The sequence below is a fragment of the Heteronotia binoei genome, chromosome 1 (genome assembly GCF_032191835.1).
Source record: "Heteronotia binoei isolate CCM8104 ecotype False Entrance Well chromosome 1, APGP_CSIRO_Hbin_v1, whole genome shotgun sequence".
Lineage (NCBI taxonomy): Eukaryota > Metazoa > Chordata > Lepidosauria > Squamata > Gekkonidae > Heteronotia > Heteronotia binoei.
The window spans coordinates 193,184,739-193,201,312 of NC_083223.1; the positions used below are offsets into that span (position 1 = coordinate 193,184,739).

At 41.9% G+C, this 16,574-nt stretch overlaps 1 protein-coding gene across 1 annotated transcript in view; it reads left to right on the forward strand.

The window, feature by feature from the left end:
• Positions 1-1,493: 1,493 nt before the first annotated feature.
• PARP1 (poly(ADP-ribose) polymerase 1) overlaps positions 1,494-16,574 on the forward strand; it is a 56,480-nt gene continuing 41,399 nt past the window's right edge. Inside the window, exons 1-4 of the mRNA XM_060245533.1 lie at positions 1,494-1,897; positions 14,466-14,628; positions 15,253-15,371; positions 15,677-15,891. Coding sequence (XP_060101516.1) covers positions 1,778-1,897; positions 14,466-14,628; positions 15,253-15,371; positions 15,677-15,891 — 617 coding nt within the window. The 5' untranslated portion in view covers positions 1,494-1,777. The remainder of the gene's footprint in view (positions 1,898-14,465; positions 14,629-15,252; positions 15,372-15,676; positions 15,892-16,574) is intronic.

Consider the following 16,574-nt stretch of genomic DNA (forward strand, 5'->3'; position numbering starts at 1 on the left):
CTTGTCGATACAATTGGCCTTCTCCTCCCTTCCAGAGGGTTGTTTGTCATTTTTTATAAAGAGATCTAATTTTTATAACAGGATCCAAAGGAGATCCAGGCAGTCCAGCAGTTGTTCTGAATAAGTTGGCAGAACTTGTTCAATACAGAATTCTTAAAGCTCATACAGAGTAAGTCTTACTGAGAATAACTATGGCTTCTGTAAAGTCCTGCTTCAGTACCCTTTTTGAATTGAGAGGATTAACAGACACAAGGACATGGATGATCTGGCAATTATTACCTATTTGGACTTCCATAAAACTTTTAATAAAATCCCTCACTAAAGCTTCCTGAGTACTTAGCAGCCATGAGATAAGAGGATGGCTCCTCTCATACACTAGAAACTGATTAAACAACAATAAGTAAACTGCAGGAATAGCCATTTTTCACAATGGAGGAATAAGCAGTGGGGTTCTGCTGGTATCTGCACTGGAACCAGTGCAATTTATTCATAAATGATCTTGAACTAGGAGTGAGCAGCAAAGTGGCTTGTAAAGAGTTCTGGAAGGATTTCTCCCTACTCGAGTGATGACATGGCAAATATGACTGTCAAGTAAACAGGGAGAATTTTATCGTCATTGTTGATGTTGTGTTGATGTGTTGTTATGTTATTAATAAATTATTTATTTAAAAAAAAAACAGGGAGAGGAATTATGCATAGGGCAGAGAAAGTGGGCAAACATATTTTTTCCCCTGTTCCACAATACTAGAACTCAGAGGCACCATATAGGCAGTAGATTCGGAACAAGTTAGCTTGTGGAATTCACTATCACAGTATGTTATGATGGCTATTAATTCAGTTGGTTTTACAAGAGGATTAGAGAAATTAATAAAGTGTCCATCAGTACCTATTTGCCACAGTAACTACGGAGCTCCATGTTCAGAGGCAGTAACCCTTTGAATACCAGTGCCAGGAGCAAAAAGAAAAGTACAGAAGAGGGCAACCAATAACCAAGTGGACAGAAAACTTTTTCTCCTTCTCCCAATACCCAATAAAGTTAATGGACACTACATTGATAGACAATGACAAATGGAAATTCTTCTTTCCTCAACAAGCAATTCATCTGTGAAACTCACTGCCAGTAGATTGCTTAGCTTTTATGCTGCCCCCGTTAATAGTTGGCCACGGGGTGGTACAGGTAGCTGGCCAAACTGGACCACTTGTTTGACTCAGCAGGGCTCTTCTCAGGTTCTTAACAGGGGTGATCTCGGACTTCAGAAAGAAGTCCCATTCAGTGAACAGAATTTAATAAAGTTAGGAGAATAATCCCACCCACTCCGCTCCAATTGGTACCAAACGATGTAAGCATGTGCTGCTGTCAAGAAGTCAACCAGTACCCATTTTTACAGGCAAAAGAAGGAAACGCTCGCGTAATTCCACATTTTGAACATATGACCACTGGTCAAAACATGCCCTCTTCCCTCCAGCCCCGCGCGCCAGACGCAATGACTTCTGGTCCTCCATGGTGTTTCAGAACTCTCTAGATCTTGATACAGTAGCTCATGGGGCGTTCTAAAAAAAAACTCCTCCCCAACTGGGCTCAACTAATCGATCGCTGATCGAATGAGATTGAGCCCTGTTTGGCTGTGGGTCGATCTTTCGACGCTCTCCGCTGAGAAACCAGGAGGCTGGCTCTGCAGCGATCCGGCCAGTTCTTCGCGCCAATACTGCGCTCTGCTGCCGCCTCATCCCCCAGAGCCTCAGCGCGAAGCTTTCCGTGGGGGGCGGTGGCGTGGTCATGGCGGAGCCTGCTGAGAAGCTCTACCGGGCCGAGTATGCCAAGAGTGGCCGGGCTTCTTGCAAGAAATGCGGAGACAGCATCGCTAAGGATTCGCTGCGCCTGGCCATCATGGTGCAGGTACCACAGGCAGGGGCCGGGGGCTGCCTTTCCACCTTTCTGCCAGGGGTTCCAGCCCAGCGCGCCACGTTGCTTGCAGCGACCACCGTCTTTTGTAGGCTGGGCTCGGAGCATCCCCTTTCGGTCCTGCAGGGCTGCTGCTGCTGCTGCCTTTTGTTGCTGGCGCCCAGGATCGGCAGCAACAATCCTACTTATCCCCCCCCCCCACCACCACCACCTGATTTCGCCTGGCCACGTGGCGCATACGGATCGCGACCAGGAAGAAGTGCCTCCCTAGGGGCATGGTTCGCCTTTGTGTGTCCAAGTCTACCCCCCTTGGAAAACGGCTACGAGGCGCAGCCAACCGGCCGCACCCCTTCGCCAGTTAGCTTTTGCTGGCGTTCGCTGCAGTGGTATATGCGTTAAACACTGGCCGTCTCTCACATTAAAAATGGCAACTTAGCCCATCACTTAAAGATGGTAGTAATCATGAAATCCAATGTGCGTTAAATACAGTACAATCCCAAATGACTGAGTTCCATACGATTAAATTGGGCATACTCTCAAGCTGAGAGTAAACCTACATAGTAATTGTAGCTAAAAATCAGATTTCCCCTCTACCTCTTTTTAACTATGTTTCCAAGCAGTACCTAGAAACTTAATTTGGACGCTCATACATAGAATATCCTGTTCTTAGTAATCTCGGTGAAGTAGTTCGAACAATTTATGAGACCTCAACTTTATTTGAGGCTTCTTGGATAGTGAGGAGCATATTGGTCATCCCCACCCCCCACCGTAGCTGGTTTCCATAGGAGTAAACCAGTACCTTCAGAGTTCATTTGTAACATAGCACGGTTGATAATTCAAGGGGTTCGTTTTGAGTAATCTTCGATATTTCTGTGATGGTATGAAAACTGCAGTAATTACTAGTATATGAGTAAGCAGTGGTTAAGGAAATGCTCTCCCTTATACCTCAGTGTTTATTAAAAGGTAATCCACTTTTCTTATAAGAAGCTTTCAGGAATGTTGAGGTAAGTCATGCTGAAAGCAACTGCAGATGCTACTAGTTGAAAGTAAGGGTACAGAGGGAACAGCTACAAAAATCCACCACTAGCCATGCTTTAGGGATATTCACTGGTGTTGCTGTGTACTCTTGGCATCTCTTTGGTAGAAGTCTGCATATTTTACTTTGGGAAACAACTTCAGTTTTAAATAGAAGCTTTCAGTTTTTTATTTTGGCTTTTGTTTTTACATAGCTTTGAAGTGCTCTGGAACAGGCATTAGGACAGGGGTGTCAAACTCATTTGTTATGAGGGCTGGATCTGACACAAATGAGACCTTGTTGGGCTGGGCTATGTATGTACCTATTTAAGATTAGGTAGCAGAGATAAACCTTTATAAAGGACACAAACATAATTAGAGATTTTAAAAAATCTTAAAACGGTTCTTGAACTCATTTGTTATGAGGGCCGGATCTGACATAAATGAGACCTTGAGCGGCCAGGCCATGTGTGTACCTATTTAGGTAGCAGAGATATAAATTTTATAAAGAACACAGACAAACACAAATATATTTTAGAAAACTTAAAACATGCTTAAAATGTTAGCACTCACTGGACTTAAAGGTACTTTCTTTGTATTTCTCCTATGGGATCCAGGGAACTGGGCAAAGGAAGCTCTGGCTCTTTCCTTCCTTCCTCAGGGACTGGGGTGGGTGGGAAGCCTCAGTCAATAGGAGGAAGAGAGGTTTGGCTCAGTAGCTCTGCTGTGCGATTGAGAGAGCCTGGCAAAGCAAGATATTCCTCCCCCTTTCCTCCCCAAGGGAGGAGCCTCAGCCAATGGAGAAAATAAAGGTTTTGATCTGTAGCTCCTGTGCAATTGAGCAAGCTTAGCAAAGCAAGCTGTTATGCAGAAGGAAGCAAGAGACAGGGAGAAGGAAGCAGATGACAGCCAGTTGCTCGGGGACCTGATAGGAGTCCTCCAGGGGCCTGATTCGGCCCCCAAGCTGCATGTTTGATACCCCTGCATTAGGATTTACAAGAGGTTTACAAGATTATTCATTAAACCATTACAAGAGGTTTACAAGGTTATAAAGAGGTTTACAAGATTATGCATGGGATGGAGAAAGTAGAGAAAGAAGTACTTTTCTTCCTTTCTCACAATACAAGAACTTGTGGACATTCAATTAAATTGTTGAGCAGTCAGGTTAAAACGGATAAAAGTACTTCTTCAATCAAAGGGTGATTAACGTGGAATTCACTGCCACAGGAGGTGGCGGCAGTTACAAGCATAGCCAGCTTCAAGAGGCGATTGGATAAAAATATGGAGCAGAGGTCCATCAGTGGCTATTAGCACACACACGCACATATATTGGCCACTCTGTGATACAGAGTGTTGGACTCTGGCTTCTCTTATGTTCTTATGATGTCACTGATAATTTGAACACCTGTGTTTGAATATATCTGAATGTTGTCAAGGGGAAAATCGACCTACTTTTTAATTGTACTGTGATGTCATTTGATGCAGTGGCAGGAGGGAAGACCTCTTGCAGCCCAGCCCTGCAGGAATGACACTTGCTCTCATTTACAAGTAGGCACCACTGCCTGGCAGTTGTCTTCAAAGAGGTTCTAGGCTTTCCTCTGCCTTCCTATGAAGGACAGGTTTATCAGTGGCTACTAGCCACAGTGAATAGAGGGAACCTCAGCATTCAGTGGTACTAAACGTCTTAATCCCAGTGCCAGGACTCCCAGAAGGCAACATCAAAGGAATGTCTTGGCCTTTGTGCCCTCGTGTTGGCCCTTCAGATCCTACTTTTGAGAAATATGGTGGTGCTCAGTTGTCAAAGCAGTCCTGATCAATGTTCCCTCTAAGCTGCAGAGTCTTGTAAGCAAAAATGTTGCTTTGTGAGCTACTGGTATTAATGTTTTGAGCTGCTGACATTAAAGTTGTGAGCTACTGCATAAATTATTGTGCTCTGAGGCCATTTTTCCTGAGCTAAGACAAAAATGTGTGAGCTGGAGGCTAAAAATCTGTGAGCTAGCACACGCTAACTCAGCTTAGAGGGAACATGGGTCCTGATATGAATAATAGTAATTATTTTTAAAATCTTATCAGTAGTTACTCTTATAATAACTTCTTTGACACTTGAGAAACAGTTACTTGTTAGCAATGCATAAATTGGTGAGCTCAAGTTTGAACTCAGATTTGTGTTTTGGTGTTTTGCCTTCTTGGATCACGTTATATGAGAAATAGGTTGGTTTTGGTGTTTCAAGACCTTCTTAAATTGTGAAAATCTTTCTAGCATTTTAAAGACTATAAAGTTTATTATAGTATTATGTGCTAGAGCTCTTTTGCATGGATAATGAACTTTGTTTAATTTGGCAGATACATAAAAATAAATGGATAAAATGGAGAAGAGGAGAATGATGTAAGCTGCTTTGGGTCTCCATTGAGGAGAAATTTTATGTATTTAAATGAATTACCGTAAATACATAAAATAAATATACGCATTATAGGAAAAACTCAGCTACAAACATTGATATTACAAGACAATTAAATGCAAGAGGTCCAGTCTATGATATTTCTAGATATGGCCCAGTAGTATGCAGGATAAATACAGTAACTGTTCAGAACAGCAGTAAAAGTCTTCACAGACTTGAATGTTAATTTGTTGCTAACACTGTAAATTAGCATCCTTGGAAGACTGCAGTGGTTGACTTGAATTTGAATAATGTAATGAGGCCAATTATGTATAGTGCTTGCTAGCTGACAGTGTAAAAGGGGAGCAGTGCACTGATGTATCTGGAGAAGAGGAGGTTGGGGGGGACATGATTGCTCTCTGGAAGTATTTGAGGGGCTGTTACTTTGAGGAGGGCAGGGAGCTGTTTCTGTTGGCAGCAGAGGAGAGGACTTGCAATAAGGAGTTTAAATTAAGGATGGGAAGGTACTGGCTGGGTATTAGGAATTTTTTTTTTTTTTACAATAACAGTGGAATCAGCTACCTAGGGAGATGATGAGCTCCCTGTCTCCGGCAGTCTTTAAGCAGTGGCTGGACAAACACTTGTCAAGGATGCTCTAGGCTGATCCTGCATTGAACAGAGGGTTGAACTAGACGGCCTGTATGGCCTCTTCTAACGCTGAAATTCTGTCATTTTAGGGAATGGAACCCTAACAAGACAAAGTTCTGCCAGTTGAATGAGGTCTGGGCTGAGCTTTTGTCTATCTTCTGTTACAGCATGGGTATGGCCAGGTACCCAAATCTTTAGCAGGAGCCAAAGACATCATCTCGCTTTTTCTTTTTTGTATTTGGTGTATGTGCCTAGAAATCATGGTTGGCTTCTGGTGACCCCTAGTGGAGCCTGGATGTTCAGAGATGTGGCTTACAATTGCCTGCCTCTGCATTCTAGCCCTGATATTCCTTGGAGGTCTCCCATCCAAGCACTTGCCATGGTCAGCGCTGCTTAGCTTCCAAGATCTGATGAGATCAGACTTGCCTGGGCTACCCAGGTCAGGGCACTAAAGACATCTTGGGGGAGTAGGGAGTCTGTCCAAATGGTGTTTTTCATGTTTTACCAGTTCTTAAATTGTGCTTGAACTGTCATGAACACCTCATCAATTTAAGACTTCCGGGTTTGGGTCATGGAGGATTGAGCTGCTTCTCAGCAGAGGAGCAGACCAGAACCTCTGTTCTGGGCAGAGAAGGTGATCCTAACACCTGCTGCCTACTTCTCCCAGGCAGGGAGAAGGCCAAGATATGCTTATGAAATTCTGAGGGGCTGACGAGGAATCCCAGTGGGGTTCCTTTTTGGCTTTGAGAGTCCCCGGAGAAGGATTGCATTCCAACGTCTATAGAGTACTTCTGGGGTCATTAAATTGACTTAAATTCACCAGGATTCAAAGCTTTTTTGGAATTGATTAACATCTATTTTTGAAGAGAATGGTGTTCAAAAGGATAGCGACTTTAAAGGTAAAAGATCTTTATCTATCACTCCGGGACTAAAATAAGACTAATTTGAAATAAAGACAAAGGTCTGGATCCAACTACGTTATTTTAAAGTAAAGAAGATGAAGGAGGGGGTAAATTTGGGACTAATGAAATTCGAGAAAACAAGGTTAAAAGAGGAAAAACAACTTTTGTTTTGAATACCTGTGGTCAGGTCAGACAACCCTCTCCGAAACAGAAGCTGACTTGGTGAAGACGTCAGAGGAAATGGTGTCATAGAAATAACGTGAGACTTCTCAATCATCGAAAGCGAGACTTCGTGGCAAGAAAGGAAGGAAGTAGCCATTAAGAGAAGGGAAAACTGCAAGCCTCCTAGCCCTCTCTAGGACCATAAATCATAGAGAAGTACCAGCGGCCATGAAAAGAAGGCCAAAATTTCAAAAAAAGTTTAAAAGAAAACGGGATTTTAAAAAATAGTGGAGCCGGCAGATATCATTATTAAAAGGTGAAATCTATTGGATTATATACTTCGAACTAATTTTGGAGCATTCTGGGAGAAAAAGGGAATTTTTTTTTTTTAAGGGACAGAAAAGCTGTGGACACCATTTTGAAGATAATAAAACTTTAAAAAATTAATATCTCGATTTAGGAGCCTCTGAGAACGGCGATTTTGGGCTTATCTAAAAGGGCATGCTTTAATCTATAAGATTGTGCAATTGGAAATCAATTTGGTGAGGTCAACTTCAGAGCCTATTTTAGCAATGGGCAGGCAATGATGTCTGTGCTGTATGAGGGCTAGGTCATTTGAAGAAGCAAAAATGGCTAAATGGCAGGAGGCAATAGAAGCTATGGAGGCAAGATTGGCAAAAGTAATAAAGGAATCAATAACAGAAAGTAAGAAGGAATTTTAAAAAGTCATTGAATCCAGTGCAGAAGCGGTTAAAAAAGAAATTGAAGATCTCAGGAAAGACTCCCAAGCAGCGTTAAAGAAAGTGCAGGAGGTAGAAGAAAAGGTGAAAGACCAAGACTCAAGAATTGATACAGTGGATTCCACTATAAAAAAATGCAGGAGAAAGCAGTGCTACAAGACTGTAAACAAATGGAAAAATTTCCGAAACAAGATAGAACGATAATTTGGTACATGCTTTCAGCTGCACAGACATAATATGCGCAGATGTGGAAGCAAAATAAAATACCAGAAAAGTGGGACTGGACTTTAAAAGTTATGCATTGGAGTGAAATGGACAAGCTTACAAAAATCTTAAAAGAATATGATCTAGAGAAGTTTAAAAATGAGTGGGGAAAATGTCAAAAATATGTTGAAAAACAATGGAAGGTTAAAGAATATCTGGCGATTTGACAATGGTTGAACTTTAGAGGAATAATAAATAGACTACAGTCAAAAAGCGAGACTATGTGAACATATTTTTTTCAACTTTTTTTTTTATAAGGACTAAAGGATTATAATGAAGATGGATTATAATTATAACATTTGGTTTTTTCTTTCCTTTTTTCTTGTTTTAAGAATTTTTTTATGAAGATTCTTTAACTGATAAAATTACCTTTTATTTTTAGCAATGTAATTAAAATACACTGTCGGGGGTCATGAAAAGGGGGGGAGGGAAGAGAAAAACATAATGTATTTGTATTAATTTTATAAGTATTTTTCCAATATATTGCAGTATAATAAAATCGGTTTAAACTGAAATGAACACCTCATCAATTTAAAAAAACTTATTTTATTTGCTGTATTTATACTACATTTATTTGTACCCTGTTTGTCTTTCTCACTGAGATTCAGTGTGATTTGAACTGTCACCTGATTTTTTAAAAGGAGAGTTGGAGGAATTGATTTATAAAGAATTCAGTAGCTAAATGAGGCTTTGTAGGTCCTGCACCTGGGGAGTGATTGGTAATGCGATCCTAAGTGTGTATATTCAGAAGTACGTTGTGCTGAATCCAGTAGGACTCAGTGAACATATGAAGCTGCCTTATACTGAATCAGACCCTTGGTCCATCAAAGTCAGTATTGGCTACTCAGACTGGCAGCGGCTCTCCACGGTCTCAAGCTGAGGTTTTTCACACCTATTTGCCTGGACCCTTTTTTTTGGAGATGCCAGGGATTGAACCTGGGACCTTCTGCTTACCAAGCAGATGCTCTACCACTGAGCTACCGTCCCTCCCCAGTGCCTGGTTATGTGTGCTTAGGGTTGTACTCTCTGTTGATATATATGTATTTTATATGTGCCAGAGCTTGGAATAAAGATATTTATGTGTGTATTTGACTAGCAAGGGGACAAAATAGAGAAAACATTAAAACAAAAACAGTTTTGAAGAATTTGCAGTAATGTTTTAGGTCTGAGTAAGTATTCCAAGAATTAATAAATTATGGTTACTTTTATTTTGGAAACTTCCACAGTACAAATCTTCCACCGATTTTTCAACTTTACTCATTACCACTCCATCTAGTTTTTAATAAGGACCTCTGAACATTTTAAATTGTGTAATTCTCTTATTTGCAACAGTTAACAAAACAGTTAATTCTGCATTAGAGAATTAATTTGCATGCATTTTCTCACGGTTGCATATGTCAGTCTGAAGTTCAGACCTTTTAGAATATATTCATTGTTAAAGATGGGAAAGGTTAGTGGTTAAAACTGTGCTTTTTGGGGAAGCAGGAGGGAGTTTGCTGTTTTACTGTTGATCTATGACTGCTATTTCACTTGTTTTCTTTGGTTTATTAGGCATCATCTTGTTTCTAAGACTGATTTCTTATTGACCTAGATCTTTTGTTACACACAACAGTGCATGGGCAAACTGAATCTGTTTTTAGCTACAGCTTGGCCTTTCAACAGATGCATGAGTCATTACTATTGGAAGTGTATCTCCACATCTTTATCTTTTTCCATTTATTCTTAATGTCTTTGGCTGGTGGGGGGGGATCATGGTTAGTAAGCTCAGGCTTTGACATACCAATTTATCCTATGATCGAGAGTTTCCTTTGATTGAAAGCTGTGTCTTTCTGCTGTAAAAGCTGAACCCATATTCTAGATGAATAGAAAGCCTCTGCATATTTTTGCATTAGTGTGGGAAAGTATGGCCTTTCTGGGGATTGTCTAGAGATTCCTTAACTCTGGCGCCCCAGACACTTAGTAGATGGGGTATCCAGTTTTTCCTACTTTACTACTGGAAAAGAATCTATACTAAAATACACACACAAGTCAATAGTTGCTATTGTGTTGGTTAAAAAGCTGTAGATATCTGTGTATTGAGAAGAGAGCCAGATTGGTGTAGTGGTTAAGTGTGCAGACTCTTATCTGGGAGAACTGGGTTTGATTCCCCACTGCTCTGTTTGCAGCTGCTGGAATGGGCTTGGTCAGCCATAGCTCTCTCAGAGCTGTCCTTGAAAGGGCATCTTCTGGGAGGGCTCTCTCAGCCCCACCTACCTTACAGGGTGTTTGTTGTGGGGGAGGAGGGTAAAGAAGATTGTAATCTGCTCTGAGATTCAGAATGAAGGGCAGGGTATAATATCTTCTTCTAATAGGACAAAAGGTTAGTTTATACTTTTCCCCTCAGTAACATGTCTGAGAAGATTCAGGTATTAGCACAGAATCTTTAATTTTCCTTTATTGGCATACCAGGTTTGCTTCAGCAAGCTAAGCTTATTAACAAAATATAAAGAATGCACTATTTTGTCAATGAAATTATCTTTAAACTTGATTTTTACCTGAAATAGTTGAATATGCTACAATTTGTCTGCCTTGTTTCTCTTGCGGAAACCCAAGATGCCCCCAATCCTGTTTGTAAGAGAGAAGGGATTTCACCAGGAACAGGATTTCAGGGGCACCTCAGGGTGCCATTAGAAGGAAAAGGCAGGGGGAAATCACGCTTTGCAGACAGAAGTCTTTGTGCCCATGGAAACAGTACCCTGAATCCAAGCCATAGCAGAGGCCAGAGTATTAGAATCTCACTCACTGAGTCTTTAGCCATGTTTCATAATCTTTTCGCTCTCCCACATTCCTACCATATGTGAAAGAAATCTCCCTTTTCCTACTTAAAATTCCAGTCTTGGGTCAATTGCCATCCTTCTGAGAAGCTGATTTGGTCACATAAATCTGAAGAATATATTCTTCTGGTGGGGAAAAAAAACTTGTATAATATGGTATGTGCAGTAATGTAGTATTAGTATTTCAAGGAGAGAAACTCCTGTTTCCCACCAGCCCTGCCTTATACCCAGCTCTACTTTACTTCCACTTCTGACTTTGCATCCTTCCCTCATGCCCCACTGCTTGCTGTTTCCTTCCCCTCTGCCTGGTCTTTCCTCCCCTGCCCACCTTGCCATTCCACATGAAGGGAGGGAGAGAGGGCACATGCAGGTGAGGGAAGCAAACTGAAGTTGGCTCTAACTGCTCCTTCTTGCCTACTTCTAGTGGCTATGGCCACCATATTTTTATGTGGCATTTTGGATTCCCATGGCAACCTCAGTATTCTGCTCACTCTTTCCAGTGCCTGCACACTGGTGATACAATGAATTTTTCTGCAAACCTGTTCCCATGTTTTTTATAAAAGAAACATATATCCTAGTCATAGCAGGCTTTGTAGATTTTTTTTTTAACTACAAAGCCATTCATGGCTTTTAATATAAGATTTTCTTTTTACATATTTGGGGACTTAAGCCTATCAAGAAACACTGCTCTGACCTTGATATGGGCTGCGGCTCAGAGTAATCGCTGATTTGATATACACATGCTTTAAACAAAGTTGGTGCGATGTTTTGTGTAGTTTGCTTGCTCAGGGTGGGGAAGGGTGTCAGAAATTCTGTCTGTGGATGGCTTGACTTTCATCAGATCTCCCTGGTATGCTGCTATTGATCTGACTTCTACATTAGTCTAGTGAACGTGCTAATTTTGACTTAGTGTGTTAAATTCCTTACATTAAAGTATAGCAGTAGTAAAGAGAAATTACCATTTAAAGTAAGAAAAGGCAGGAATTCCTCTGTTTAAAGTAAGAATTCCCCAGACCCAGAACAGCTGACTAGTTGCACTCTAGGTATGGGGTAGTTTAGCCCTATGGGTGGGTGCTTCAAGAAGGCATCTCTTGCTGTTCTCTGTGGAGGAACAAAGGATCTGTTACATGGGAAACTATGCCACAAAGAGCTTGCTGGTCTTTCTTCAGCTATTTAGAGCATTTGAAATCACTGTAATAAGGACAAAATATGCCTCCACTCAGCATTACTATGAACAGTGCTCTAGGCCCTTTCTGAAGGAAGCCTGGCTTCTGCTATGGAGTCATTATCAGCTAAATGAGATTATGTTCCTTCTTGCAGCATGTTGAGGGTCTAGAATAGGAGCTTTAGGCTTTACTTGTTCTCAGTGAATTCTGACCATACATAATGTATTGTTAACTATAGTTATTCAGGAGATCTTTTGCATCATTACTCTATCTGTATGGCTCCTGATTAGACTACAGCAGTGTTTCCCATTTGCAGGGTCGTGAGCCGGTACTGGACCACGGAAGCCTCACTACCGGGTAACAAGAAAAGCCAAAGCTAGCCCCGCCCCCAGGAAAGCATGACCTCTGCTCTGCTTCCTTACTTTCCCCATCTCTCTGTTGTACAGAGAAAAGCTAGCCTTGAAGACTGACACAGGCTGCAAAGCCTGAGCTCCGTTTTGCTTCCTTCGTTTCCCAGTCTTTGTGTTGTTCAGAGAGGAGCTGGGTTGCTTTTCCTTCCTTCCCCTCCCCCTCCCAGTGTTTGGGAGAAAAGTTGGTGTCCACTGGCACTTTAGACCCATGAAGTGTTCTTCAAGGTATGAGCTTTCATGTGCCTTGCAGTATGTTCTTTTGGGGAGATTTCCCTGGGAGGCCTGGCCAGCAAAGAAGGAGGGGATGTTTTTTTCAGCTGGGAGGGGCGGGGAGTGGGCATTCCAGTAGCTGTTTGTTTTTTTTACCAAACAACCCCTGAGCAGAATTGTTGCTGGCTGGGATCATCTGATCGTGAGTAAAGCTTCCCCCCCCCCCCTCTTCTTTCTTTCTTTCCCTGCAAGTGATGCTCTGTCTGTATTCTTGGTGGGGGTGGGAAGCAACAGTGGGAGGGCTTCTAGTGCCCTGGCCCCACTGGTGGACATTCTGGTGCTTTTTGGGCATTGTGTGAGAGAATTTTGGACTGGATGGTCCACTGGCCTGATCCAATATGGCTTCTCTTACATTCTTATGTTTTTACGGGATGGTTTGCCATTGCCTTCCCCAGTCATCTACACTTTCCCCCCAGCAAGCTGGGTACTCATTTTACCAACCTCGGAAGGATGAAAGGCTGAGTTAACCTTGAGCCAGCTACCTGAACCCAGCTTCCACAGGGATCAAACTCAGGTCGTGAGCGGAGCTTGGACTGCAATACTGCAGCTTACCACTCTGCTCCACGGGGCTCATAAGAATGCGTTAGTTAGGCCCTTTCCTCCTAATCTGTAAGTGTTTGTACTTCTGCTATCTCCTTATTTTAATGTGTCAGTGTTGATACTTCCATGGGCATCATTCACCCAAAGAGTGATCAGAAAGTGGTGACGGCTACAAGCATAGACAGTTTCAAGAGAGGATTGGATGAACATATGGAGTCAAGAGCCATAAGTGGCTATTAGACACAATGTAAAGATGGAACACTACTATATCTGAAGCAGTGATGCTCTGTATCCTTGGTGCTTGGTGGAGGGGGCAACAGTGGGAGGGCTTCTGGAGTTCTAGTCCCACTGGTGGACTCCTAATGGCACCTGGGTTTTGGCCACTGTGTGACACAGAGTGTTGGACTTGGAAGGACCATTGGCCTGATCCAGTGTGGCTTCTCTTATGTTCTTATTTGATGTCCCCAATGCAAAGCAAAGATTGGCTATGAGAAATAGCCATCACAAATCAAGTTCCTCAGGCAGAACTTTTGAGTCACCAGGCAGCTTGCATAGCCACCTATCTGGAGTCTATGTGGCATAGTGGGTAAAGCCTTGAATAGGAAGACTGGAGATCAAATACGCATTTAACCCTGAAGCTCACTGGATCAGCCATTCTTTCTCACTTACCTAATGGTGCTGGCAGGGTAAAATGGGGGAGCAGAAATCAATGTACATCTTCCTGAGTTTTTTAGAAAGAAGAGTAGGATAAAAGAGAAATTTGGTTGCTCAGACAATGTAATTTATGTAGAACATGATTGCAGATATTTTATCAGACCCCTCACTCTTCCTTCTATTCCATTCTGGGGTAAGATTGAAATTAGGTGTGCATATGTTTGTATGTTCATTTGCCTGATAAAGCTGTTGCAGTGTATACCAAGTGGTGGACATATGTGGGATTTCCAGGTTAGTGAATATGTGAATGAGCTACAGTAGTTCAGTACAGTCAAACCCCATGTTCAATAATCAAGAACTGAGTAACTGAGCCATAATGCATAGTAATATGCTAGCATGTATGAATGCTTCCTTTGTGAGCACAGGACTTGAATTATGTTCTGAGAATGTCATCAAGATAATAAGAAAACACGTTCTGTAAAGCTGTAAACTGGTGAGATCAAGTTGTAACTCTCATTTAAAAAGCTATAATTTATTCTCATTAAAAAAGCTATAAAACTATGTGTGATATGCGTGCTCTGAGCATTCCCTTTCTTTCTAGTCCCCCATGTTTGATGGCAAAGTACCCCACTGGCACCATTACTCCTGCTTCTGGAAGCGGGCTCGACTTGTGTCCCACACTGATGTAGATGGCTTCTCTGAACTGCGGTGGGATGATCAAGAGAAAATTAAAAAAGCCATAGAGACTGGTGGTGCTGCAACAGGTAGGCAAATCACTAGTGATGGTCAAACATAGGCCCCACTTGCTTCATCAGCTTTAATACAGTAAACGCTTTGTTATCTGGCACTCATGGGGAAGGGGGTTTGTCAGTTAATCGAGTGTGTTGGGTACTCAAGCCTGTAAGACAATCCTCTTCCGGCTGGCCTACAACAACTAACTGACACTGAGAATTTCTGGATGGAGCTAGAATGCATTTGACAGACCGCTGGTTTTTATGTTCTATGTTTTATTAATTTATTGTTTTAACTGTTACTATGTAATTGTTTTAAGCTAAACTTATGTAAGTTTATATGTTGTGAGCTGCCCTGAGCCACTTCGGTGGGAAGGGCGGGATATAAATCGAAATATAAATAAATAAAATAAATAAATAAATATTGCTCTGCCTGGCTCCCTGCCCAGAGGACTCTGGAGCAGTCAGACTATTGTGACAGTCACCACACCTAGCAGGACCCTTCCCCTCCCTTTTAACTGCAGACAAGCAAGCCAGCTACCCAGGACCCTTCTGGTAGAACTGGCTCCTGGCTGTCCAAGGAAGGCTGAGGGAGAAGAAGACATCAGAGGATGTCATGCTTTAAATCAGAACTTGGAGCTATTTCTTCTTCTCCAGGTAAAGGTGGTGACCAAGATGGAGGCAGCAAAGCTGAAAAAAGTTTAAATGATTTTGCAGCAGAATATGCAAAGTCTAACAGAAGTACCTGCAAAGGCTGTGAAGAGAAAATAGAAAAGGTAAGCAATTATTTTTTTTAACTCTCAAATGAATTGATTCAGTTTTAAGATAGATGCCTAATTGGAGGTTTAAAAAGAGCATTCTATTTGAGTTGCATTTGTGTTTGTTTTCAGGAAGATAGATATTATGGCCTATCATTATCTTAGGTTAGAAGGTTGGAATAATCTTCCCAAATTTAAAATGCTTTTGATGCCTCTGACTCTAAAATCCATAATGTTGTTCTGAATTGATGCGTTAAAGTCTTTCTTGAAATGGTAACACATATAACTGCTTGATCTTTGCTTTCTTTTTTCTTCCACTTCAGGGCCAGATTAGAATTTCAAAGAAAATGGTGCACCCTGAAAAGCCCCAGCTGGGAATGATAGACAATTGGTATCACCTAGCCTGTTTTGTCTGCCACAGAGCAGATCTGGGTTTTCTCCCTACTTTTAGTGCTTCCCAGCTACTAGGCTTTGGGTTGCTGAATGTTGAAGATAAAGAGATTCTGAAGAAGCAGCTGCCAGCTGTCAAGAATGATGGGTAAGCAGAAGCTTGCAGTATTGCAGTGTGGTTCAGGGAGCTGTGGGCTGGACTGCTGCAAACTACTGGTGTCAGAAAGTAAATACAAAACAACTTTGCATTCTACTCAAAGAAGAAACTCCCAGGGTATTGTAGGGGCTGGCAGCCTGACAGGTTCAAGCAAGGCTTCCAGGAACTCTGTAGAAGATCACTTGCATGGAGTAACAAGTTGCCCAGACTTAGAACCCAGGCCAGATGGGACTTTTATTGGTTCCTCAGGACACACAGTCACACTGAGCTGGCCATCTGCAGATGTTGCTGCACAGCAGCAGGCTGGCAGTACCTTCTACCTACCAGCTATCTTAGTCAGAAGGGAGTAAGGTGTCTGGCTTCTGCTCCTAGCACCCCCTATTTGAGATCCCTGGTACCTTCAGTCATACTACAGAAGAGAAATTTTCCATCACCAAGTGAGGCCCACCCTTCTTTGTTGAACAGTCTTTCAGTATGTTATTCTATACATTGGTCTGACCAATTCTCAACTGATTTGACTTGATTATTGCATAATATTGAAATAAGAGCCCAAAAGAATATGTGGCTTCCCTGGTTCTTGTATGTATCTCATAGACCCTTGGTAAAATTCTGGAACAGTTTTGTAAGTATTTATTTATTTGGCTTATATCCCACCCTCCCCACTGAAGCAGGCT